The sequence below is a fragment of the Plectropomus leopardus genome, chromosome 20 (genome assembly GCF_008729295.1).
Source record: "Plectropomus leopardus isolate mb chromosome 20, YSFRI_Pleo_2.0, whole genome shotgun sequence".
Classification (NCBI taxonomy): domain Eukaryota; kingdom Metazoa; phylum Chordata; class Actinopteri; order Perciformes; family Serranidae; genus Plectropomus; species Plectropomus leopardus.
The window spans coordinates 27,285,620-27,310,100 of NC_056482.1; the positions used below are offsets into that span (position 1 = coordinate 27,285,620).

The 24,481-nt window shown below is 34.0% G+C and overlaps 3 protein-coding genes across 9 annotated transcripts; 2 read left to right on the plus strand and 1 right to left on the minus strand.

Annotated features, from left to right (window-relative positions):
• The first annotated feature begins 4,346 nt into the window (after positions 1-4,346).
• LOC121960141 (aryl hydrocarbon receptor-like) lies at positions 4,347-9,516 on the plus strand. The gene is made up of 3 exons (XM_042509744.1): positions 4,347-4,643; positions 7,260-7,438; positions 9,383-9,516. The coding sequence occupies exons 1-3, from the start codon at positions 4,585-4,587 to the stop codon at positions 9,514-9,516; spliced, it is 372 nt and encodes a 123-aa protein (XP_042365678.1). The 5' UTR covers positions 4,347-4,584.
• A 1,768-nt stretch (positions 9,517-11,284) lies between these two features.
• On the plus strand, positions 11,285-15,307 carry si:ch73-234b20.5 (uncharacterized protein LOC449923 homolog). Of its 2 annotated transcripts, none has more exons than XM_042508908.1 (3): positions 11,285-11,384; positions 13,023-13,193; positions 14,723-15,307. In XM_042508908.1, exons 1-3 carry the CDS (start codon positions 11,382-11,384, stop codon positions 14,858-14,860), a joined length of 312 nt encoding a protein of 103 aa, XP_042364842.1. In that variant the 5' UTR covers positions 11,285-11,381; the 3' UTR covers positions 14,861-15,307. The 2 variants fall into 2 exon arrangements, with proteins under 2 accessions (XP_042364842.1, XP_042364841.1); XM_042508907.1 differs by lacking the exon at positions 11,285-11,384 and adding an exon at positions 11,398-11,779.
• LOC121959540 (heterogeneous nuclear ribonucleoprotein D0-like) lies at positions 15,160-24,427 on the minus strand. 6 transcript variants are annotated; one of them, XR_006106925.1, is made up of 8 exons: positions 23,976-24,427; positions 22,656-22,824; positions 22,266-22,427; positions 21,212-21,343; positions 20,988-21,087; positions 18,934-19,089; positions 16,396-16,931; positions 15,160-15,639 (listed from the first exon to the last, which is right to left on the minus strand). XR_006106925.1 is itself a non-coding variant. In XM_042508903.1 (8 exons), exons 1-7 carry the CDS (start codon positions 24,140-24,142, stop codon positions 16,867-16,869), a joined length of 951 nt encoding a protein of 316 aa, XP_042364837.1. In that variant the 5' UTR covers positions 24,143-24,427; the 3' UTR covers positions 15,160-15,639; positions 16,843-16,866. The 6 variants fall into 6 exon arrangements, 5 of the variants coding, with proteins under 5 accessions (XP_042364837.1, XP_042364838.1, XP_042364839.1 ...); XM_042508903.1 differs by having other exon boundaries at positions 16,843-16,931; XM_042508904.1 differs by having other exon boundaries at positions 15,160-16,497; positions 16,843-16,931.
• Between the last annotated feature and the right edge of the window lie 54 nt (positions 24,428-24,481).

Below are 24,481 nucleotides of genomic sequence, written 5' to 3' on the forward strand. Positions count from 1 at the left end.
AAATACAATTCTGGCATTTTTAGACCTTGTGTATCTATTAATTTGCACTGCTCCTTTTTTAAATAAACTGAACCTAAACCTAAACCTAATAAAATAAAATAAAACAAAACAAAATAAAAATATAATATAATGTTAAAAATAAAAAAATTCTGGCATTTTTATACCTTGTGTATTTTCTAATTTGTACTATCCCCTTTTAAATACACTTAATCTATTCCTTAAAAAAAAAAATTAGAAAGAATAACAATAATAAGATTAGGCAACAATAAAATAACATGATATTTAAACAAAAACATAACAAAGTAAAATAAAATCTAATAAAGCAAAATCAATTAAACACAAAAAATAAAGATTATATAATAAAATAAGACAAGATAACATAAAACAAAACAAACTGAGGCAAAATAAAATAAAAAAAAAAAACCGCAGGGAAAAAAAAAACAAAATAACAAACTAAAATCAAAGTAAAACAAAACAAAATAAAAAAAAACAGTAAAATAAATTAAAGCAAAATGAAAAAAAAAAAAAATTAAATACAATAAAGCAAAGAAAAGTCACATAAAGCAATACGAAGTAAAGTAAAATAATACAAATTACAAAACCCCCAAAGTGAAGTAAAATAAAAATAAAGTAGAAAAATATAACTAAATATCATAAAACAAATTTTAAAAAAGCAAGTCTTATGCAGATTTTTAATCACCAAATATTATTAAAAATGCCCGAAATACATAATTTTTTATAAATCTGAATCAGTAATCTAAAATAAAAAATAAAGAGACCAGATTTATTGCATAATACATTTTGTACTACAGAACTACAGATTCTCATACAGAAAGTACCTCAATCATGATTCAAAAAAAAAAAAAAAAAAAATCAACAAAGGTAATAACCACTGCTTTTACAGTTTAGGGTCAGAAAAAAGACATTTATGTTCACAGCTACACCGTTGTATTAAGATATGATTGATTGTTTTATGATTGATTATAAAAAACATAACTGGAATGTGATCAAAAATCAAAACAGCAGAGACTTTGGTTTCTCCCAGGGGAACTCCTCTCGGCCAAAGTGACCGTAGCAGGCGGTGGCTTGGTAAATCGGCCGCTTCAGACCCAGCTCTCTGCAAAATAAATCAACATTACACTGGTATTATTATTCTTTAATTATTTATTTAATGTTCATTTAAAAGGGACATAGCACATTAATGCTTATCTGTAAAAAATAGTAATGTAAATATGCTGAAGGTGGCAGGATTGGTAATTTACATCCCTATGGATGGCAGGTAACAGACAATAAAAAATGAATTAATTAAAAAATAAATTAATAAATAAAAAACAAAACAATTCATTCAATAGATGATTTATTTTATTCATACAAAAAATAATGCAACAATACATACATATATTTACATAAAAACACTAGAAATATGATGAGCTGATAAAAAAACTCCACATACTTGACGATGACTCCAGGTCTCAGGTCAAAGTTCTTCTGGACGATCTGCAGCAGCTCGTCTTCGTCCCTGTTCGACGAGCCGTAGTGAAACACTGAGACGGAGAGCGGGTGGCTCACTCCGATCGCGTAGGAGATCTGAGGACGTCAATACTTTCAGTCATTATTGATCAGCTATCAGGAATATTTCCAATCTCACAGACAGATTTCAAGATTATCAAGAAGCGTCAGTGTTTGATTTGACTTGTGTACTTATTTGGTCACAAGGGTCTTAAAAATGTTACCTAAAATTCTCAAACTTAAATTAGGTTTTGCATCAAGGCCTTTGTTTCTAATCCAAGACACTTGGCTTGATTTCTTTTAAAAAACTCAACATTAAATAGCCCAGAAATATGCAAGAAATTAGTTTAATAATGACAAGAAAAATACCTGAAAATAGGCAAAAGAAAAAAAGAAAGAATCATAATAAAAGGATAATAATAATAATAATAATAATAATAATAATAATAATAAATTTTTTGGGACTATATGAATCCAAGCTATTATTATTATTATTATTATTATTATTATTATTATTATTATTATTATTGTTATCCTTTTATTATGATTCTTTCTTTTTTTTCTTTTGCCTATTTTCAGGTATTTTTCTTGTCATTATTAAACTAATTTCTTGCATATTTCTGGGCTATTTAATGTTGAGTTTTTTAAAAGAAATCAAGCCAAGTGTCTTGAATTAGAAACAAAGGCCTTGATGCAAAACCTAATTTAAGTTTGAGAATTTTAGGTAACATTTTTAAGACCCTTGTGACCAAATAAGTACACAAGTCAAATCAAACACTGACACTTCTTGATAATCTTGAAATCTGTCTGTGAGATTGGAAATATTCTTGATAGCTGATCAATAATGACTGAAAGTATTGACGTCCTCAGATCTCTACTACGCGATCGGAGTGAGCCACCCGCTCTCCGTCTCAGTGTTTCACTACGGCTCGTCGAACAGGGACGAAGACGAGCTGCTGCAGATCGTCCAGAAGAACTTTGACCTGAGACCTGGAGTCATCGTCAAGTATGTGGAGTTTTTTTTATCAGCTCATCATATTTCTAGTGTTTTTATGTAAATATATGTATGTATTGTTGCATTATTTTTTGTATGAATAAAATAAATCATCTATTGAATGAATTGTTTTGTTTTTATTTATTAATTTATTTTTTAATTAATTCATTTTTTATTGTCTGTTACCTGCCATCCATAGGGATGTAAATTACCAATCCTGCCACCTTCAGCATATTTACATTACTATTTTTTACAGATAAGCATTAATGTGCTATGTCCCTTTTAAATGAACATTAAATAAATAATTAAAGAATAATAATACCAGTGTAATGTTGATTTATTTTGCAGAGAGCTGGGTCTGAAGCGGCCGATTTACCAAGCCACCGCCTGCTACGGTCACTTTGGCCGAGAGGAGTTCCCCTGGGAGAAACCAAAGTCTCTGCTGTTTTGATTTTTGATCACATTCCAGTTATGTTTTTATAATCAATCATAAAACAATCAATCATATCTTAATACAACGGTGTAGCTGTGAACATAAATGTCTTTTTTCTGACCCTAAACTGTAAAAGCAGTGGTTATTACCTTTGTTGAATTTTTTTTTTTTTTTTAATCATGATTGAGGTACTTTCTGTATGAGAATCTGTAGTTCTGTAGTACAAAATGTGTATTATGCAATAAATCTGGTCTCTTTATTTTTTATTTTAGATTACTGATTCAGATTTATAAAAAATTATGTATTTCGGGCATTTTTAATAATATTTGGTGATTAAAAATCTGCATAAGACTTGCTTTTTTAAAATTTGTTTTATGATATTTAGTTATATTTTTCTACTTTATTTTTATTTTACTTCACTTTGGGGGTTTTGTAATTTGTATTATTTTACTTTACTTCGTATTGCTTTATGTGACTTTTCTTTGCTTTATTGTATTTAATTTTTTTTTCATTTTGCTTTAATTTATTTTACTGTTTTTATTTTGTTTTGTTTTACTTTGATTTTAGTTTGTTATTTTGTTTTTTTTTCCCTGCGGTTTATTTTTATTTTATTTTGCCTCAGTTTGTTTTGTTTTATGTTATCTTGTCTTATTTTATTATATAATCTTTATTTTTTGTGTTTAATTGATTTTGCTTTATTAGATTTTTTTTACTTTGTTATGTTTTGTTTAAATATCATGTTATTTTATTGTTGCCTAATCTTATTATTGTTATTCTTTCTAATTTTTTTTTTAAGGAATAGATTAAGTGTATTTAAAAGGGGATAGTACAAATTAGAAAATACACAAGGTATAAAAATGCCAATTTTTTTTTATTTTTAACATTATATTATATTTTTATTTTGTTTTGTTTTATTTTATTTTATTAGGTTTAGGTTTAGGTTCAGTTTATTTAAAAAGGAGCAGTGCAAATTAATAGATACACAAGGTCTAAAAATGCCAGAATTGTATTTTATTTTATTTACCAGCAGTTAACCTGTGATGACTTTAACCTCCACTGGATGGAGTCACGATTTCAGGTAAAAAAAAAAAATCTTAACCTTGAAAAACAAGACTATGTCGATGGAAAGTGTTGCTGCTGCTGCCACTATAACTTTAAATCTGAACTTGAAAGAAACAACTTTTTTTTAACAACCCACAATTAAAAAAAAGTACTTTTTTCATGTACAGTTTGTGTTTTTACAGTTGAGAAACAAAGGAGAAGTTTTGACCAATCAGAGGCGTCGACGCAAAGCTGCGCGGATGTTACGGAGGCTCTGATTGGCTGCAGCGGGGGCAGACACACAGGAGGACTGTCTGGTGTGTGTGTTTTGAACTTCCTTTGAAAAGTTTGTGACTCTTCAAACGAGTCTCCGACAGACACAGCGTCTCCAAAAAATGCTGCCAGACTCCATGAATCTGGATTATTTCAGTCCCGTGTCCGACTGAGCCGCGTTTTAGTGAAATCACCTGTTTTTTAAAGGAGCTTTGGTGGAGGTAAACATACAGGGTGTGTCTGGACGCTAAAGAAAACCAAACTTTTTATGCCTTTTTTTAAAATTTTGAAGTGAATGTCAGGAGAAAATTGAGGAGGAAACTGGAGCAGCACCATGCCGGGGGACAGAGGGGTGTACGCGGTGAAGAGGAGGAAGAAACCCGTTCAGAAAAGGTCAGTTTTGGACATTAAAAATGTTGTTTTTTTTGTGTCTCTCCTCGGGCTATGAAACAGGCCTGAACTGTGCACCGTTGGCGGGGTTATTACGGGTCATTGCGGTTTGATCAATAAGCCATCACCACTGTCATAATTACCGCGTAATTATAATTATTATGCCAATTTTACACTCACCCTCGTGTATCCACCGAGACAGCAGTCATTCAGGTCGTTTTATTTTGGTGATTTATGATTTCCGGGACGGGGGGGCAGGTAGTCCACCTGCAGCAAGTGTCACGCGAAGGTGATGACGTCAAGGCCAGATAAGGTCAAGCAGGTGATGGTGGGAGAAATACTTTTACTTACTCAAAACACATCGATACCATAGTGTATAAGTACTCTTACAGGTGAAGTCCTGTATTCAGAATCACACTTACAGGCCATACAAGTATGCAAAAATATACTGCAACATTACTCATTGAGGAGTTGCCAATTTGAGATATTTTGTGTACTTTTGTGGCAGTGCTGGAAGTTCTGTTTTTTAACCCTTTGAAACTTGAGCAAATTGGCTTGATTTGTGACAGTAACATGGTTTACAAATTAGGAGAAAATTAACTGAAATTTTGGCCAAAAAAAAGGTAAACAAAAAAAAAAATGTTTATAAAAAGTTAATAATTACTACTATAATATATTTTATATTGTTGTATTATTGTAATATTTATAATTATATAAATTATATTTGTAAGTATTTAAAATTATAAATATGTAAATGTAAATATAGTTTTCTTGACATTTTTGTAACATGTGTAATGAAATATGAGAAAATTTACTGAAATTAAGCAAAAAAAGGTAAACTATATATATATGCATATTTATTTAATTTTTTTCAAGATTTTTTTCAAGATTTAAAAAAAAAAAAAAAAAAAAAAAAAATCTTGTCACCTTGTCCTCATTTCTCTTAATTTATGGGACATCCCTTGCTAACATGCTAATTGCATTTTTATACATTTTTAAAAAAAGAAATCAAAAAGCTTGACTCGGACTTGAACACTAATTGTCCCGAAATGACAGCATCCAGTCAAGTCGCAGGTGAGAACCATGAAGAATTAAAATTACATTACTGAGCGCCAGTTGGAAAAAAATACTTTAAAGATTATTTTGTTTTGGCACAAAAACTCTGTGGTAGTCTAGAAAAAATACTTTGTTTTAAAATGGCATAACATTTTTGGTGCATTGTGACTTGTTTAGGACCCAAATTCAAGTTTAAAACTCAGATTTTTTTCTTTTTGAGTGCAAAATTTTGAGACTTTACTTATGACTTGTGACTTGTTTCTGTCTCTAAAAACATGTTTCTGCAAGGTCCAAACTTTGAGCTGCAACAAAGTGTTTCCAACAGAGTAAAATATATACGTGTGGGTATTTTTAAATATAAAATCATAACATTTCTCAGATCTAAATTTTCTCTCCGCTCTGATGTTTTCGTCTCTGGTGTTTTCTCTCGCCTGCCTCGTTGCCTCTCCTCTTCCCTCCATCTCTGCCCTCAGATCTGCGTTCAGTCAGGCAGGAATGGCTCACGGGGCCGCTGCGTGTCCCGACACGTCGGAGAGGAATTACATTGTGGTAATTTGTAGTAATAACGGTGCAGGCCAGGTGGAAGATCAACAGTCATCTCAAAATCATGACGTAACTCTGTTTTTGGCTGCTCTGCTCCGAATATGTTCTGTTTTTAGCCGTGTTAGCTTCAGCAGGCGTCGCTCCAACATTTTTAATCCAGACTGAAATATTTAAACGGCTGTCGGATGAACTGTGATATTGTCACAGGTCTCCTCGTGGAAACAGCATGTATTTCCTCCATATGCCAAATATGGTCAAAATGACCTCATCAGGTGGAAAATAGTCAAAATGACAAAATGACACCCAGAAATAATACAAGTCCTGTTTTTCTGCTCTGATGGCTGTGGGATCAAAAATGTCAGTTTGAATGGGTTTCAATGGAGCATTTTTTGACCTGAACAGTCTGAATGTAACTATTTAGTTTCCACAGTGTATTTTAGACTTATTGTAGGAGCTGAAATTCAAATATTAACAAAAATACACAATCTCTTTCAAAATGTATCCAATCTCCACGAAAAACATCACATTTAATGAACTCCGTCTCTGTTAGCAGTGGAGTAAAAAGTGGCGGCAAGTACATAAAATTTTCCGCTTCTTCCACTTAACTTTGTGGTTTCAATAATGAGTAAATCTAATATTTCGGGTGTTTCTTGTACACACAGACTAACGTGAGTGAGCGTGCTAAATGCTGAAACTCGGAGTGTTTTCCAGTCGTGTAATAACAGAAGTATGAGCCACGCTCTCGGCCTCTCGACGCTTTGTTTGATGTGGTTCTCAGTTTATTTGGGCAGCAACCCGCAGCAGCGTCTCTCAGAAATTCAAACAGTGGAGTTTTTTCAAACAGGCGTATTGTTTTCATGAGCAGGAACAGTCAGAGCGTCAGTATCTCTTACATCCACGTACAGGATATGAAAACCTACCTGGTACCAAAAAAACTCCCACACTCGTCGATTTTCGAGAAGCGAAAACGTGTTTTAGCAGGGAAAAAAAATCACTCGACAACTCTTTGTGTTGTTTCAGCGTGAAGCCTCCGCCTGTGAAGACCAATCCGTCCAAACGCCACCGGGACCGTCTGAACGGCGAACTGGACCGACTCACCGACATGCTGCCGTTCTCCCAGGAGGTCAGAGGTCGCCTGGACAAACTGTCGGTGCTCCGGCTCAGTGTGGGATACCTCAAGGTCAAGAGTTACTTCCACGGTCAGTGACCTCCGCCACATGGTTTATACAGTAACTCATTTACTCAAGTACTGCACTTCAGTACAAATTTGATGTACTTGTACTTGAGTATTTTCCTCGTATGCCATCTCATACCTCTGTCGCACTACATTTATCTGACAGTTATTTTAAAAATTAAGATTTTTCCGTACAAAAGTGAAAATGTTGAAGTGAAACAATTGGAGTCTATAAACGGGAAATTAAATGGTGAATATTTTTATATTCGTTTGTTTTTTCATGCAAAAAGGATTTCATGGTTCAGGCCTCACAAATGTGCAGATCTGCTGCTTTTCCTGTTTAATATTTTAAAAATATAAGGTGACAACTTACAAAAAAAATGCCCAAAAATTAGACAGTAATTCATAAAAACTTACAGGAAAATTACCTGAAAATAAGCAAAAGGAAAAAAAAAAAAGAAACAATCAAAATGCAAGAAAATGACCTCAAGAAAATGTTAAAAAATTAATTTTTTTCTGTAGCATAATTTTAAATAAATGATTAAGAGAACTGCAAATAAGGTTTCCTGGACATTTTTCCCACTTTTTTTTTTTTTTGGATAAATAATAATCCCCCAAGCAAATTTTCAGATTATATCTCTGTCTCCTCTTACTTTTTTAAAAAAATTTAATTTAATTTTTTTAAGCAGTTTGCGGGATATTTATCGCCAAGTAGCTGGTTATGGTTTTTTTCTGTGGTTTTTGAAAGAAATAAAAACAATTTTCTCTGGTTTCAGAGATTTAAACGCTGGTTAAAGCATCTGAATGTTGCACCAGAAAACAGATGTTTACCCAGGTGTTAAAGGTTTAAAAACATTGTTGAAATCGCTCAAGAATATTAGGGTTTTCAGTTTGGACCGTGTGGTATTAGTACTTTTACCTAAGAAAGTGATCGAAATACTTGCTGCACTGCTGGTGGTGACTGAAATATTGAAAGTGAGAGACAACATATGTGGGATCAGAGTGTGTGTGTGGTGTGCAAATATGCAGCTGTGGACATTTTTGTGGCGGCGCCGTGAGTGTGTGTGGTGTCGGAGAGGGAACCTGACACTGTGAATAATGAATAGTGTCCCTGCTGGGAGGGAAACAGGAGAGTGTGCTGCAGGCGCAGATCGGACTCTACGTAAAGAAACACGAGACAGGCGGACAGAGAACAGTAGGCCCTTATTCTGACGCTGATCACACACACACACACACACACACACACACACACACACACACAGACTCAAAGATGGCAGTTTGTGGCTTAAAACCGACGTGTAAAACACTAAATACCTCATACACACCAATTTCAAATAATCCAAACTATCCCTTTAACCGTAAGGTCCCACACTTGTATCACTCTGCACTCAAAATGCGCTTATTAATAATATTATTTTCTCCTTTCTTGAGTTTTTTTTAAACTATCATCAGTCCTAATCATAAATATCAAATATTCATTAATATTCAGAATTTTAACCCTGTAAATGCCAGGTTTTTGTCATGATGCCACTGTGTTTTTAGATATACTACATGCAAAGTAGTTTTTTTTTTGATGATGACAGTCTGGGATATGTCAGTGATTAGCAGCAACATTAATTGTGACAGTGCACCAATTGGAAATGAATGCATTTTCTTCATGTGCCAAATAAAATATGCCCAATCCTGTGGGATCAAAAACTGCACTTTGAATGGCACTTTTTACATTTTTTTTAAGGTTTTTTAAACTTTTTTTTAGTTTCCAGTGTGTTTCAAACTTATTGTAGGAGCTGAGCTAAAACTTCAAAAATTAAACAAAAATACACAATCTTGCCAAAATGTATGCCATCTGCACGAACACAGCCAAAATGATCAAAGAATGAAGAATGAAAAGCACGTAAAAAGAGTCCCTATAGTTACATGAAATTACACGCTTACTGGTGCCATCGCTGAAACTAATTTTGCACCAAAGGAGTCCAGCTGGTCTTTCCTCTGTTTGTGCCTCTCTTGGCTGCTATCGGCCGGCTGATCGCTGCTGTTGACGGAGCAGAGGGGGTGCAGAGGGAGGAAGAGGAGGGCTGGAGGCTCTGCGGCACGCCGGCATGACATGAGGGCTGCTTGACAAGGCGACGCAGATGCAGAGTGTTTGTGAATGCAGCTTCACGCTGTTTTTATTTATTATATAACCACCCATAATAGATATGTGGTTTTAGATATGTTTTATTTATACTTATCAAACTTAATACAGTGTTTACAGAAAAGTGAGTGAGCTCCAAACAGAAAGAGAGCTGAGAGGTGAAGTATAACGAGACGAAGCCCATCAGATGGAGGTTATATCTGCATCGGCGCGCTCTGTCCCGTCCCGCCGTGCATCGCATCGTTATCTCCTCCTAAACTTTGATGTTCGTCCAGACACGAGCTGTTTGAGTTCAAAGGAAGTTAAAGGAAGTTTAAGTGTCAAAATCACAGACAAAGCTGTTTGCTGAATCGCTGTTTTTGACAATAAATCCGTCTCATATGACACTACGTAAAAATATGGGAAGATGGTAATGAGCAGCGAAATTAGTAAAAACTACAAGAAAATTACCTGATAATTTGTAATAATAATTTGTCTTAATTATTAACGTTAAGGTTTTTTCCCTCAATATTTTCCTGAGCTTGCTTAAAAATATTTCTAAAATTTATTAATTTGTGGAACATTTATTACCAAGTTGCTTATTGCCTTAGTGCCTCAAAAATAAAAATAACTTGTTACATAAGTTTAAAAACTTTATAATTATTATAATTTATAATTATAATTATAAATATAGTTTTTCCTAGCCTTTTTCTTTTTTGGTCCTTAGATATATATTTTTTATAAATTACATGAAAATAATCAACAACAAACGCCTCGACTGTACAAAGTCCAAAAATACTATAATTACTTATATAAGACACAGCCAGTGTGGTAAAGTTTGTAAACTGCACTTTTATGTTCACACACTTCAGTTTTTACTATTGCTCTTTGTTATTTAAGGTTATACAACATTCATTTCTATATTTAATTTCGTGTTATCACATGCCTACACTGTTTAGTAAATAAGAAACAAATGGGAAAATGACTTTCAAAAGTATTTAATTTTTAAAAAATGTATTTATTTTATGTATTTAATAGTATTTTTATCTTTACATTTTTTAAAAAAGAATAAATAAATATATATTTTAAATTAAAAAAAAATTAATAATAATTAATTATTATTATTATTATTATTATTATTATTATTATTATTATTATTATTATTATTATTATTATTATTATTATTATTATATAGTTTTCTGGACATTACTCTCTATTTTTGGATAATTTGAAGTAATATTCCCCTCTTTTTTAAGCAAAGTTTTGGGTAGTTCTTTTTGGTCACCTTTCACAAATTTCATTCATTTCCTTATTCAATATGAATATTTTTGGAAAAACTTTTACTTAAGTAACATTGTAAATCCAGGAGTTTTGATTATTAGAAATGTATCATAATGTATGTAAATGTAATGTATGCATGTAATGTAATGTAATGTAATGTATGTATGTAAATGTATAATAATATTTAAATAATTGAAGTAGTAATAGTAGTAATAGTGACAAAAAACTACCCAAACCTTAGTTTAAAAAGAGGTAGTTGGTAGTTATCAGCTGTGCTTCTTGTACACAACAAGTGAAATGATTAAAAGCTGAGGTTCTGTGTCTGTGTTTACTGGTGAAACTGGGAACTGAACTGAGCTCGGTTCAAAAACAAACAGCCTGGATGAAGCATATTTGCATACATGAAATGTCACAGGAGGCAGAAATAACAAGCCGCTCAGCACAGGATGAGGAAATGAAGCAACAGAGTGACTTCACCTCCGCTTTATTGCCTTGCAAATCTGCCTGTGGTGAAAGCAGAGCCCTTTGCCCCGACACATCTCTACACCGGCCTGCGCTCGCTGTAAGACGGCTGATGGTATGTAAACACTCAGAAAACGCCACAGAAAGTGAAATATGTTGCTTTTATTGTTAAATACTCAAACCGCAGGTCTAAATGTGTCAATGGACGTTTGGTGGCAGAGTTCATGGAAAGCAGGAAATGAAAGCAGTGTGTGTTCATGAGCTGACTTCTCTGTGGCGACGGCTCCTGTTGAGCCAATGAGACTTTGATTGAGGCAAGAAACGGTTAATGAGTAACGCAGGAGAAGGTGCAACCTTCAGCTCTGACTGTGTGACTTCATACAGTCACAAGAGGATCTCTGCGTTTGTTTATTACCACCAACAGGACTGGATAGGAGCTCTTTTTGGAGGATTTTGGGGGTTTTATATGAGGATATTTTTTGCTTGTGACTGAAAAACAGAGCTGCTATGGTGAGTGTTGTACTTTTTATACACTCAAGTTTAGTTAAATTATTATTTTTTATATATTTTTTGAATGTAATCAATTGTTTTTTAATCTTTATATCATCTAGAATAATTCTTTATCGGTTTGTTTGTGTGCACTTTGTGTTGACCAGGTTTATTTTCTGCATTAGGTTTTCATGTGACACACACACACACACACACACACACATAGACAGGCCTCTGTAAACTGACTCACAGCTGATAGCGCTCTTTTCCTGTTGACCTCTTAACATCCCTGTTGTTGCTGAAGTTTTGACCTATTTAACCCTTTGATACTGGACAAAGCTGCGTCAAATTCTGTCCGAAACACGGGGAGACGGAAACGAGCGACTCAACAAGACGAGGCCCAAAAATAAGCAAAACAAATTGTTAAAAAAAAAAAAATTTTGAACAAAATAACCTAAAAGTAAGTGAAAAAAGTAAAAATAAGAAACAAATGAGAAAAATTACTTTTAAAAGTATCTAATTTTGAAAAAAAAGTATTTATTTTATATATTAAACATATTTTTAAACAATAAATAAATAAATATATATTTTTAAATTATTATTATTATTATTATTATTATTATTATTATTATTATTATTATTATTATTATTATTATTATTATTATTATATAGTTTTCTGGATATTACTCTCTATTTTTTGGATAATTTGAAGTAATATTCCCCTCTTTTTTTATACAAATTTTTGGGTAGTTGTTTTGTAATATTTTTGGAAAAAATATTTTTTTGCCTCGTCAATCCACTAAAAGCGCCTAATTTGCATCTGACAGGCTCAGATTGTTATTATTATTGTCTGACATTTTAGATTCCTACAGATAAATAATTTAGTCAAACAGTAAGATTCTTTTTGTTTAACCAAAAAAAGCCCCAAAATCGCCGTCACCAAAGCCACCAGACTCCATTTAACCCTCAAATGTCCCTCAAACGGCAAAATAAAAAAATAAAATATAAAATAAAATAAAAAATAAGTCAAAGTTGACAAGGAAATGATCTGAAAAATTAGCTGGGGGTTATTATTAGATATGAAAAAAAAAACAGAAAAAATATCCAAAACTAATAGTTAAATAAATCTCTGTGAAGAGTGAATTATAAGAAATGAAGTTAAAAGACTGCAGCGGTTTCTACTCCCACGTTTCACTTTCAGCTGGTTTTTGTGGTGGGAGGTTTATAGCTAAAAATAAAACAATTTCCCCGTTTTTTTTTCCAGGCTGACACAAGCTCGCAGTCACCGGCCTCTGCCTCGTCGGCCAAACTGGACGCGGTGCAGGGTCAGGTGAACGAGGTCAAAGTTATTCTCAAAGACAACATCAGCAAAGTGCTGGAGAGGGGCGACCGACTAGATGACCTCATCGGCAAAACTGACGACCTGCAGGCGTCCGTGAGTATCTGATCAAGACTGTAGCTGCAGCGTGAACTCATCACTCTGACGTTTATGGATAATTTTTCACATGGCTCATATATGAAACTATTAAACTATATATGACTATTGCAGTACAATTGTTAGAATCTGCAGTTTTATGGTATTTTATATCTACTTTACTGCATTTCGGATGGAAATATCATACTTTTTTTCTTGCTATAGTTACTAGATGCTTTATTTAATTAGAATTTACTATAAAAAACATGATATTCTTATAAATTAGGTGGTTTCAAACATTTTTTTCTTGTGATACAAAAAAAAACCTTGTCAAGTTGCTGCATTTCCCCTTTAAACTTCCCTAACAAGCTCATTTAAATAACTGTTTGAAGCCCAAAGAGTTTAAATAAAACAATATTGAAAAATAAGACAAATAGTAGAGAAATGTTCAAAAATACGACAATGGGACTGTGTATTAGATTTATTTTTTTTCTTTGCTGCTTCATTTATCGTCTCACAAACTCGACCCATTTATCCTCATTATGTGCAGTTTTACTCATTTATATAGAAGCCCATTTACGCCAATGTGTCGAGAAAAAAAAGACAATGCATGTCATTACATAATTTCTTTAAATGATGACCTACTTTTCACAAAAAAGTGATTTTTTTGCAGCATAATCAGAAACTTAAAAAAACACATTTCAAGGTAATAAGAAAATCTGTCAAATAAATGAAAATTTAAAAAAATATATATATATATAAAAAATCCCAAAGTAACTTATTTTAAAATACTGTTTTGGGATAGGCTGTTGCCATTAAGAAAGTAAATAAATATTTTGAGATACTACGTGATTATTTTGGGTTTTTTTTTTTTGTTTTTTGGGGGTTTTTTGCCATACAGAATTATTTTCGTGATTTTAAATCATTATTTTGAGTTATTCAATCATTATTACGAGATATTAAATCATTATTTCGAGAAACTAAGTAATTATTTTTGAGATAAAACGTAAACATTTTGAAGTCATTATTTTGACCTAACATTATTACGAGGAGGCAATTAATTTGTGAGACTAATATTAAATTATTATTTCAAGATACCAAATCCTAATTTTGAGATATTTAGCCATTATGAGATATTAAATCATTATTTCCAGATACTAGATCGTTATTTGGAGATACCTAGAAATATTATTATTTTTTGAGTTACAAAGTCAATATTACGAGATAAGTCATTTGAGATATTTAGTCATGAGATATTAAATCATTATTTAGAGATATTAAGATATTCTTTTGAGTTGCAAAGTCAATATTACGAGATAAGTCGTTATTTGAGATATGAGATAAGAGTAAGACTTATTATTAAGTTTATTATTTCAAGACACTAACTAAATGTCAGGAAAATTTGTCAATATAATGACTTAAAGGACTTTTTTTGTTTTAACAGTCGAATAGTTTTTATTTATTTTATTTTTTTTACTGGCTGAAATGGGCTTCCATACATCCGATCTATTAAAAGACTACAGTTTAAAATAATATTTTTTTCTCTTCAGGCTGACTCGTTCCAGAGGACGTCTACACGCGTTGCCAGGAAATACTGGTGGAAAAACATTAAAATGATGATAATAATCGGTGTGATTGTGGTGATCATCATCGTCCTCATCATCCTCTTCGCCACGGGTGTTATATAAAATCTATCCGCGCTCTTTTCACCAGCTCAGGACTGAACGCAACGGCGACGGCGGACAAAGCTCACCCACATTTTATCGGGCTTTTTAATTGTTCTCATGAGGGTCTCTTATCATTTCAGCTCAAACATTTCAAGAAATATTTATGTAAATTTAAAAGGTACATTACTTTGTAAAATAAATTAATCTTATCGATTAGTTTTCAAAGCTGCAAATTGTTAGAAACTTGGCTGAAAAACTTCCTTGAACACTCCAACAGTCTTTACATGTAATAATATTTCACAAAGGATCACAAATCCAAATTAACTTTTCATTATTTTTATTTTTTGTCCAATTACCTGTATATACTGTATGTTCATGACTGTCAGACTCTGTAATAACATATGTATTATATGACTGATGACTAAGATAAAGAGGATAACATTGTATGCATTCTTCGCTACCACAAAACTGGATATAAGTGTGATTTTTTTGCAACCAAGCTAACATTTAAGTTATGTAATAAATGAAGCAAAAACCCACAAACAGCATTTGAGAACATTAAATACAAAAACAAAAGCAAAGGATGAGGAAACTTTGCCGCAATCTAAATAAATGCAAAACACCCAAACTTTTTTTTTTTAAGGTACAACAAATACTCTGGTAAATATAGAGGAAATATAAAGTAGGTCATAGAGCTCTTCTTTTAGTTTTAACGATCATCTTAGTGATCTTTGCTGGAAACCATCATCTCTCTGGCCAATTCTCGGCGAGCCCGCTGCTGCTTTTCATCACTCTGAAACCTATGGGAAACAAACAAAAACAAATCAGCCTTAAGACGAATAAAAACGCTCACATCACAAAAACAAAAAAGGAATCCCCCGTGTTTATTATGTCCAATGTTTAAAGAAAAAAAACAATAAGAAAAAACAAATTATTTTAACATTTTACACTTTAAAAAAAAAAAGTTAGTCCATAAGCTAGAAATCCTGAAGTCAAAATACTAAATGGAAGAAACCTTCGATTGGTCAAAAAAAATAAAGTACACATTAAAGAAAGCATTACATGCCGGAAACTTCTTGTTTTACAGTAAGAGGAAAATTTGTTACAGGAAAATTAACAAAAGAGGAGTCTTTTCCATCGCTGTGAGTAACACAAAACAGAGCAATACATGTACACAAAGTAAAAGCACTTTATCCCCCCAACACAGTCTCGTCCAAAACCAGGTTTTAGCTCATGGACTACTGGCTAAATAAAGAAACAAGCATTTTAGATAAGATTAGCAATGCATGTGTGTTAACAATAGGAACTGGAAAGTCCAGAGCAAGCTGTACGTATCCTTTGAAAAGCAAATAGTTATTTTTTCATAATTATAATCATTACTTGTGGGGGAGTAAGGGCCTGTAAAAAATGACAATTACATGTGTATATTTAATTTTTTTTTTTTTACATTACAAACATTCGCAAAGAAATTAAAATGGAAAGAAAGATGACAAAGCTGGACGTGTCCCATATTGTTTAGTTTAGAAATGCTGATACAGGATGTTGTAAGACCATACCAAATGGCAGCATTCGAGAGCGTATGCTTCTCGTACCCGGTCCGCATTGAGCGGGCCCTGAGAGTATCTGGGAGTCAGCTCATGGCCTGCAAGGAAGCTCCGCTGGCAGGTACAAACAAGGTATGTCAGAGTTAGGAGACAACATACTTCCTTTTCTGTTTCCTTTGCACATCCTTAACTTTGGCATCCATTTACTGTAGTAGTAGTACTTTACCTGTTAACTTTACAGTTAAAAAGAAAAAGAAAAAAGAAGGTGCAAAAGAGGCAGCAGAAGGCCGGCTGTTAACATAATCGTGTAGCCTCTATGTTACCACTACTGTAAAGCACTTGAGGGTGCTGAGAAAAAGAAATTTACAAGAAGAAATTATACATAATGTTACCAAACAGCAAATTAAATATAACTACTTTAACTTTAAAGTAAGAGGTGTATTTTTTGTCTTTACATACCTACTTAAGGATGAGTTTCCTCCGTTAATACGGCTTGTAACTGTTGGCGTGGCCACGCCGTGGCGACTTGCCGTATCCACCAGATTGATCTACAGGTGTGGCACAAAATATGAATACAGGCGTTTTTATCATTAAAGGTGAAGTGTGTAAAATTTGGGGGGGATTTGGTGGCGTCTAGTGAATTCCTTTAATTTCTATTAGGTGCTCTGTCACAATAAATGTTGCTGCAAATCATTAACACATCTCAGGCTGTGATATTTATTAATAAATACATAAATAAAATCTGCTTAGCATGTAGTATATTTAAAACATGCATTTTTTTCATCTATAAACATTTTACCATCAACACAAAAATCTGGCATTTAAAGGGTTAAAATTCTTAAAATCAATTAATATTTGATATTTTAGATTAGGACTGATGTTAGTAAAAAAAACAAACAATTAAAGTAGAAAATAATATTAATGTTTTTTTTTTTAATACCCTGATTTTGAAAAGTGCATTTTGTATGCAGAGCAGTATGAGTGACACTGCACAAAAAATAATAATGTAAAAAAATCAATGCTGCTGCTAATCACTGACATATCCAAGTCTGGGATAAACAAAAAAATCTACTTAACATGTAGTTTATTCTTTTTTTTCCATCTAAAAACACAGAGGCATCATTACAAAAACCTGGAAAATTAATGAATATTTGATATTTATGATTAGGACTGATGTTGGTTAAAAATAGCTCAATGAAAATAGAAAATAATAATAATGTGTACATTTTTTAATGCTTGATTTTTAGAAGCACATTTTGATTCGAGTGTGTGTAACATTAAAGCGAGCCCTCAGGGTTAAAACAGCTATAAATACTGAATAAAGCAGTTTCACGTTACAAATCAGCGTTTCTCCGACATAAGTTAATGTGTGCTCACTTTTTTCTGATTCAAGAGGTTTTTACTGTGAGTCAAATTATTGGTGGAGGCCATTTAAAACGGATCAAAAACCAAAATAAGCAGGTTGAAAATCCACATATTCCGACAAACTTTCACAACTTCTTTTGCACGTCTGTCCGTCCTGGAAGAGGGATCCCTCCTCAGTCGCTCTTCCTGAGGTTTCTGCCGCTGTTTTCCCCGTTAAAGGGGTTTGTTTTGGGGAGTTTTTCCTGAGTGGATGTGAGGGTCTAAGGAAAGAGGGATGTCGAATACTGTAAAGCCCTCTGAGGTAAATTATAATTGTGATTAAGGGCTTTATAAATAAATCTGAATTGAATTCAACGTTGGCACGTCGCTGCGAGCGCATGTGAAATCACCTTTTTTCTCCAAATGTTCACGTTTTCACCAGAAGCCGGATTATCCAAAAAGTTTGTTTTCTCTTTATAACAAACCAATCTCATTATTTGAACTGCTAGAAACACTGAATAAATCAGTTTCACATTACGAACAGTTCAACTTCGGCTCTGCTCATCTGCTTCTTACTGCTGTGGCCGATTCAAAAACGCCAATGAACGAATCTGGAGCCAAACTGACCAGGTGATTAAAACCAGAAAAAACACCAAATAAACGCAGTTTCATGGTACAAATCAGTGTTTTTTGTTTGTTTTTTTTCCAACACTGCTCGTTGCAGAGCTGCTGCTTATTGCAGAAGCCTATGCAAAACATACATCCTGGATCATGCTATTACACTGGATGGGTGGACCTTGTTCAGAGCCGATAGGACACAAGACTCGAGTGCAAATAAAAAATGCACTGCAGTAACTGTATTATGCCATCAGCAGCAACATGCCAAAACAACCGGATGGAATATCATAGTAGCAGGTAATTTATCTCATCCTTCGACGCCAAAGACGTAGCAGGATCAAGGACAAATTGGAATTTCATTTTTTGAAGTATATTTGTTAAAAAATAGATAATAAATGTACCTTATATATAAATGTCTCATTCTAAGGTAACAAAAAATGATTGTTTTTTTCAAGTTATTATACACTAAAGAAAACAAAATTATCACATTATATTTCATTTCTGCCAATAAATCCCCCCAAACCCTACAAACTGGACCTTTAAAAAAAGAATATAAATGAACAAAATAATAATACAGGGAGTACTCACTGTTGTAGTCACCATATCCATAATAGTTGTTGTATCCGGGGTAATCATAGCCACCATATCCTCCATATCCTTGGTTACTGTAACCATAATTGCCATAATTCCCATAGCCTTGATTCCAGTAGTTGCCATAACCCTGGTTCCAATTTTGATTGGGACCTGCAATTAAACAAGATTTTAATTAAATGTACACGTCACATCTGTTGCACTCATCTCAACATTCAACAGCCATAATGTCTATTGGGGAATATGCCCTTTAAATCAAATTCATAGCATATTAAATAACATCATCACTTTTCATGTGCTGCTTTCAGACTCCTTTCACAAGTATTTAAATATTTGAACTCTTAAAAAATTGGTGCATTTTTTTTTAAAGGGAAAATGGCAATGATCAACTTGGTAAGAAATGTTCCAGATATTGCAAAAAATTAGTAGATTTAGAAAACTATTTTTTAAAAGCTAGGGGAAAAACTGTATTTCTAATGATCATAATTACATATTTAAAATCATGTAGCAGAATTATTAAAATGAATTTTAAGGACTTTTACTTCATCATTTTCTTCTTCCTTTTTAAAATACTAATTTTCGGGTAATTTTCCTGTACTTTTTTTTTTTACTAATTTCTTTCTAATTTTTGTGTCATTTCTTCTTTCGTTTCTCACGGCCTTCTTTCTGTGTTTTTTGATAGAAATTAAGCCATTTTGCACCAGTTTCATAGCGGTTAACATTGTGTGACCTAAAAGATATATTGTCAAGAAAACTTTAAGACAAACTAAAATTATTGCAGATAAGATTTTAAGATTTCTATGTATCTATTTATCCACTGAAGCGTACGGCGTGTGTCCCTGCCTCTTCAGAGCAAACACCACATCCATGGCGTGTTGGCGTGTTGGCGTGTTAGCGTGTTGGCGTGTTGGCATGCAGGCGGCAGAATCACGGATCACGTTCTCCAAGATGACCTTTAGCACACCACGGGTCTCCTCGTAGATCAGATCAGAGACGTGATCTGCCATGGTGAGCATGGCGCGGAATAGCAGGCGTGTTGATTTCCTTGATGATGTCACGGAGGACTTTACGGTGACGACTGGCGCCTCCTTTGCCTCTGACGCTCATCTCCTCTGATATTTATCGGGTTTACCAACAGCGGTGGGAAATATCTGGCATTCCTGGCTAGTTTTCTGAGCAAATTTGTGTTTCTCACTCTGCATGTGAAATTCCACTGCTTTGATTCCCATCATGTTGGCTGTTTTTTTGGTGTGTCCGTGTGAGGTCACAGAGACAGTTAAACAGGAAACAGCAGTAGGAGCAGAGGTCTTTGAAAACTATTCAGCGATTTCTTCTTTTTAGACATCTCTTATTTATTCAGTCTCTCTCTTTCAAACTCTGTGCAGGCTAACTTGGAATAATATTTTAGCGCTGCTTAGGAGGAGATGGACAGTAATTACTGACAAGGCATCGCTGCAATTTGCTTACGGGGCTTAAATTAGTGGGTTCACTCGGGTGTTGTGCTCCAATCAATGCCAATCGGAGCTGAATGTGCTAAAACTCAAGCCTACTGTAGAGTCATTTGACCCGGGTGTGAATGTTGACTGTATGCATTTTCACGGCAAAAAAAAAAAAAAAAAAAAAAAACATGTTAGTGGATGTTTGTGGGTTTTTTGTGCAGTGGGAATGACGCTTTCTTGGAGGCAACAGGACACCAGGATGTCTCATTGAGGGCATAAATTTTTAGATTTTTTTTATAATATAAAACTAACAATATAACCTTATAAGCAGTCGGCAAATCATATAAATAAAAATAAAAGAAACTTTAACAGGCTGTTTTAAGACCCCTTATATCCCCCTCTTTAATAACTTGGCAAGAAAGTGAGTTAGTGTATTTTCCAAAATGATAAACTGCTCCTTTTGAGAAATACTACTACAGTTTCTTCAAATAGATTATCACTATTTTGTTGACCAAAAGTTTAATTTATTTAAATTTATTGTTTAGTAGGAATCCTAAAGGTGAATCATTTCTATTTTTCTTAAAATTTAACACAAACGTTTTATTCACTCACCACCGCCTCGTCCTCGAGACCTGGAGGAGTATCCGCCTCGGCCTCCCCAGTACTGCTGCTGCTGGTACTGCTCCTTGGACATCGCCACTTTGATTTCACACTAAAGGAACAACAATTTAGTTGATTTATTTCCATCATGCATCTGCAATAAAAGTCACTGGGATTTGGGCGAACCAAATACAAGATCCTAAAGTTCTATTCAACAGAAAAAAAGCAGCCCGCACCTTGCTTAGTCCGATATTGTGGTACTTTTTCTCCATGATGGCCTTAACCGGCTCCTCCTCTTTGAACGTGATGAAGCAGAAGCCTCTCCTTTTGTTTGTTTTGTTCTCCATGGGAAGTTCAATTGACTCCACCTGCTCACATCATCAACGAAAGAAGAAAAACAATAAAACATATGCTGTATTTTATAACTTGTTTTTAATTTGACTTGTGATGTGCTATTGCATGTAGCTTTTTATTCTGTGTTTTATGTTCTTTTTTGTGTAGTTTTATGTTGTATTTTCTGTCTCGTCTTTTTCTTGGTATCACTTTATATCATGTCACGTCTTGTGTGTTTTTTCTCTTTTCTTCTTGTACAACTTTATATTTTCATGTCATTTCGCTGTGTGTTTGTTCTGACCTGTCGAGGGGCTGCTGATGCAAATAAACTCTCAATTATAATCTGGTACGATGCGTCAAATGGTAACATTTATGTTTTAAACTGTATATGATCCCTTTTAAATAAAGTAGTAGTAGCATGCAGAACCACTGGAAAGAAATATATAAAACTGATTTTAAAAAAAATTACCTCAATGTTCAGCAGTTTAAGTTTTAAAATTACATTTTTACTATTTTTATGTTGCTTTTATATTATTATTTTCTTTTAACACGGAAATGCTTTTATTTTGAAGACAGTATTCAGGCAAGAAAAGATGGAAATTAAGGAAAACACTGAAGTAACGCTAAGATAAATACAAAAAAGGAGAAATACCGTTCATCTTATATGAACGGTAAGAGTTCAGCTGCAGTCGAGTGGGCAACAAGGTATGAAGTGAAAGTTATTTGTGTCTAACTGTCTCATTATTTAGAGTTTTTGTGTATTTTACTACTTTAATGTGTCATTTGAGCAAAGTTTGCTTTCAGTTTATTTAATTTCCATTCAGCTCTTATGCTGATCAAAGAAGTTCTTCAAGGAAAAGTAAAACTACATTAGACCATCAGTCCAGGCTTTGTTTTTAATTCGGCTGATTATAATGATCCCAATGAGCCACAGCACCGACTAAAAGCCGCTCTTACCTCTCCGAAGGCACCGAAGTACTCTCTGACTTTCTCCTCGGGAGTGTCTGGAGAGAGACCGCCGACAAAGATCTTCTTCACAGGCTCTTTGCTCTTCATGGCTTTGGCTTTTTTGGGGTCAATGACCTTCCCGTTGAGTTTGTGCTCCTTCTGTGTGGCAACCTTCACAGCAAAATCATCAATTGGCAAAAAAGGTTGTGCAAAAAAAAACAATGTTCAAGTGTAAATTCAATTCTTCTGGTAATTGATTGTTTATGTGGAGAAATGTATAAATGTGTGTTTGACATATTTATCTTAAATTATATGTCAGCACTCTGAATGTGATATTATATGTACTCTGTTTTACAGACTGAATATAATGTAAGTGTTGCTTATGAAGCAGTACAACACCTTGTCAACACTTTCAGGTTCTTTGAAGAGCACAAAGCCAAAGCCCCTTGAGCGGCCGGTCATGGGGTCCAGTTTTAATGTGCAATCTACGACCTCCCCGTACTTGGAAAAGTAATCTTTCAGGTCCTTCTTGGTCGTGTCCCAGCTGAGCCCTCCGACAAACATCTTCCTAATATCAAACAGCACATTAAAGGAAACAATAACTCAGAGTGCAGATTGAGAAAACTGCAGCGGTGAAGGAATTATGAGTAAAAATACTACAACAGTGATACTCAACTTACAGCCCTCAGGCCAAATGTGGCCCCTAAAATCCTACAAAATGTCTTAAAATGTTAGAAATGTCCAAAAGTCCTACAAAGGTCCAAAAATCCTAAAAATGTCCTAAAGTCCAATAAATGTTTTAAAATCCTAAAAACGTCCTAAAATGCTAGAAATGTCCCCAAAATCCTAGAAACATCCTAAAATCCTAAAAATGTGCTAAATTCTAGAAACATCGAAAAATCCTACAAACATCATAAAATCCTAGAAATGTCCTAAATCCTCGAACTGTCCTAAAATCCTAGAAATGTCCTAAATCCTCGAACTGTCCCAAAATCCTAGAAATATTGTGAAATCCTAAAAATGTCCTAAAATGCTAGAAATGTCCCCAGAACTTAAAAATGTAATACAATCCTAGAAACGCCCAAAAAATCCTAAAAACATGCTAAAATCCAAGAATCATCCAAAAATCCTACAAACACCCTAAAATCCTAAAAATCCTGCAATCCTTAAAATGCCCCAAACTCCTAAAAATGTCCCAATGTCCCAAAAATGTCCAAAATCCTAGTCATGTCCTACAATCCCAGAAATGTCCAAAAATCCTAGAAAGGTAAAATATCATTGAAATGTTCTAAAATCCCTGAAATGTTCTAAAATCGTAGAGATGTCCTAAATCCTAAAAACATCCTGAAGTCCTAGAAAAGCCTAAAAATCCTAAAAACGTGCTTAAATCATAGAAACGGTATAAAATCCAAGAAATTTCCTGCAATCTGAAAAACGTCCTAAAATGCTAGAAATGTCCTGCAATCTGAAAAACGTCCTAAAATCTAATAACGATCCTAAAACACTAAAAAAAAGACTATCTAGAAATGTCCTAAAATTCGAGAAATGTTTTAAAATCCTCCCTAAATCCAACATGTCCTAAATTTTAGAAACATGTATGGGTCTGCTGTGACTAAAAGCTGTCCTCCTGTCATTTTGCATAAGAGGCTGCCGGTGAAAACGGTTCGGTTTAGCTGGTCTGACCTGTCTGTGGGTTACTGAGGTATAATGTCACCGTACCCTTCATCCTCCTCGTTCTTGCTGGCGTCGATTCTCGATCCCTCGGCCTCGCCTCCCATCGCGCCCCCGTCCCCGGCCGCGGACATCGGGTCATCGCTGTTCGCCTCTCCGTCCTCCTCCATTCTCATCGTGGTTGGATCGTCGCTGAATTCATAATCTTCCGACATTTTTTTGGCTTTTTTTGAGTTGTCGCTAAACTCGAGCTACGTCAGAATTAGCTGCAGAAGCTAAACTGTCAGCTAACACTAGCGGCTAACTAATATTTTTGGTGTCGTTAGCTGTAATTATAAGCGTTTTATAGAGCTAACTAGTGACTCTAAGTGAGCTAAAATGTAAAGTTAGTCCCAATTTAGGCAAATATTGTTCCAGAGAGGCACAATTTTCTCTAAATTGCTACAATTTGAACGGAGATTTGTGCGCGTCGCTTTGTTTTCATCGCAGCCTTCCGCTACCGCTTCTTCTTCTCTGATTTTATTGGCGGGTGGCAAACGGCTACCGAGCGCAGT

Coding starts and splice junctions, on each gene's coding strand:
- LOC121959540 (XM_042508903.1), bottom strand. CDS start 24,142: ATGTCGGAAGATTATGAATTCAGCGACGATCCAACCACGATGAGAATG. Junction 21,344..22,265: donor ACTTCGGTGCCTTCGGAGAG/GTAAGAGCGGCT, acceptor TGATGTGAGCAG/GTGGAGTCAATTGAACTTCC. Junction 19,090..20,987: donor GTCTCGAGGACGAGGCGGTG/GTGAGTGAATAA, acceptor GTTTAATTGCAG/GTCCCAATCAAAATTGGAAC.
- LOC121960141 (XM_042509744.1), top strand. CDS start 4,585: ATGCCGGGGGACAGAGGGGTGTACGCGGTGAAGAGGAGGAAGAAACCC. Junction 4,644..7,259: donor AAGAAACCCGTTCAGAAAAG/GTCAGTTTTGGA, acceptor GTGTTGTTTCAG/CGTGAAGCCTCCGCCTGTGA. Junction 7,439..9,382: donor GGTCAAGAGTTACTTCCACG/GTCAGTGACCTC, acceptor TTTGCACCAAAG/GAGTCCAGCTGGTCTTTCCT.
- si:ch73-234b20.5 (XM_042508908.1), top strand. Junction 13,194..14,722: donor CTGACGACCTGCAGGCGTCC/GTGAGTATCTGA, acceptor TTTTCTCTTCAG/GCTGACTCGTTCCAGAGGAC.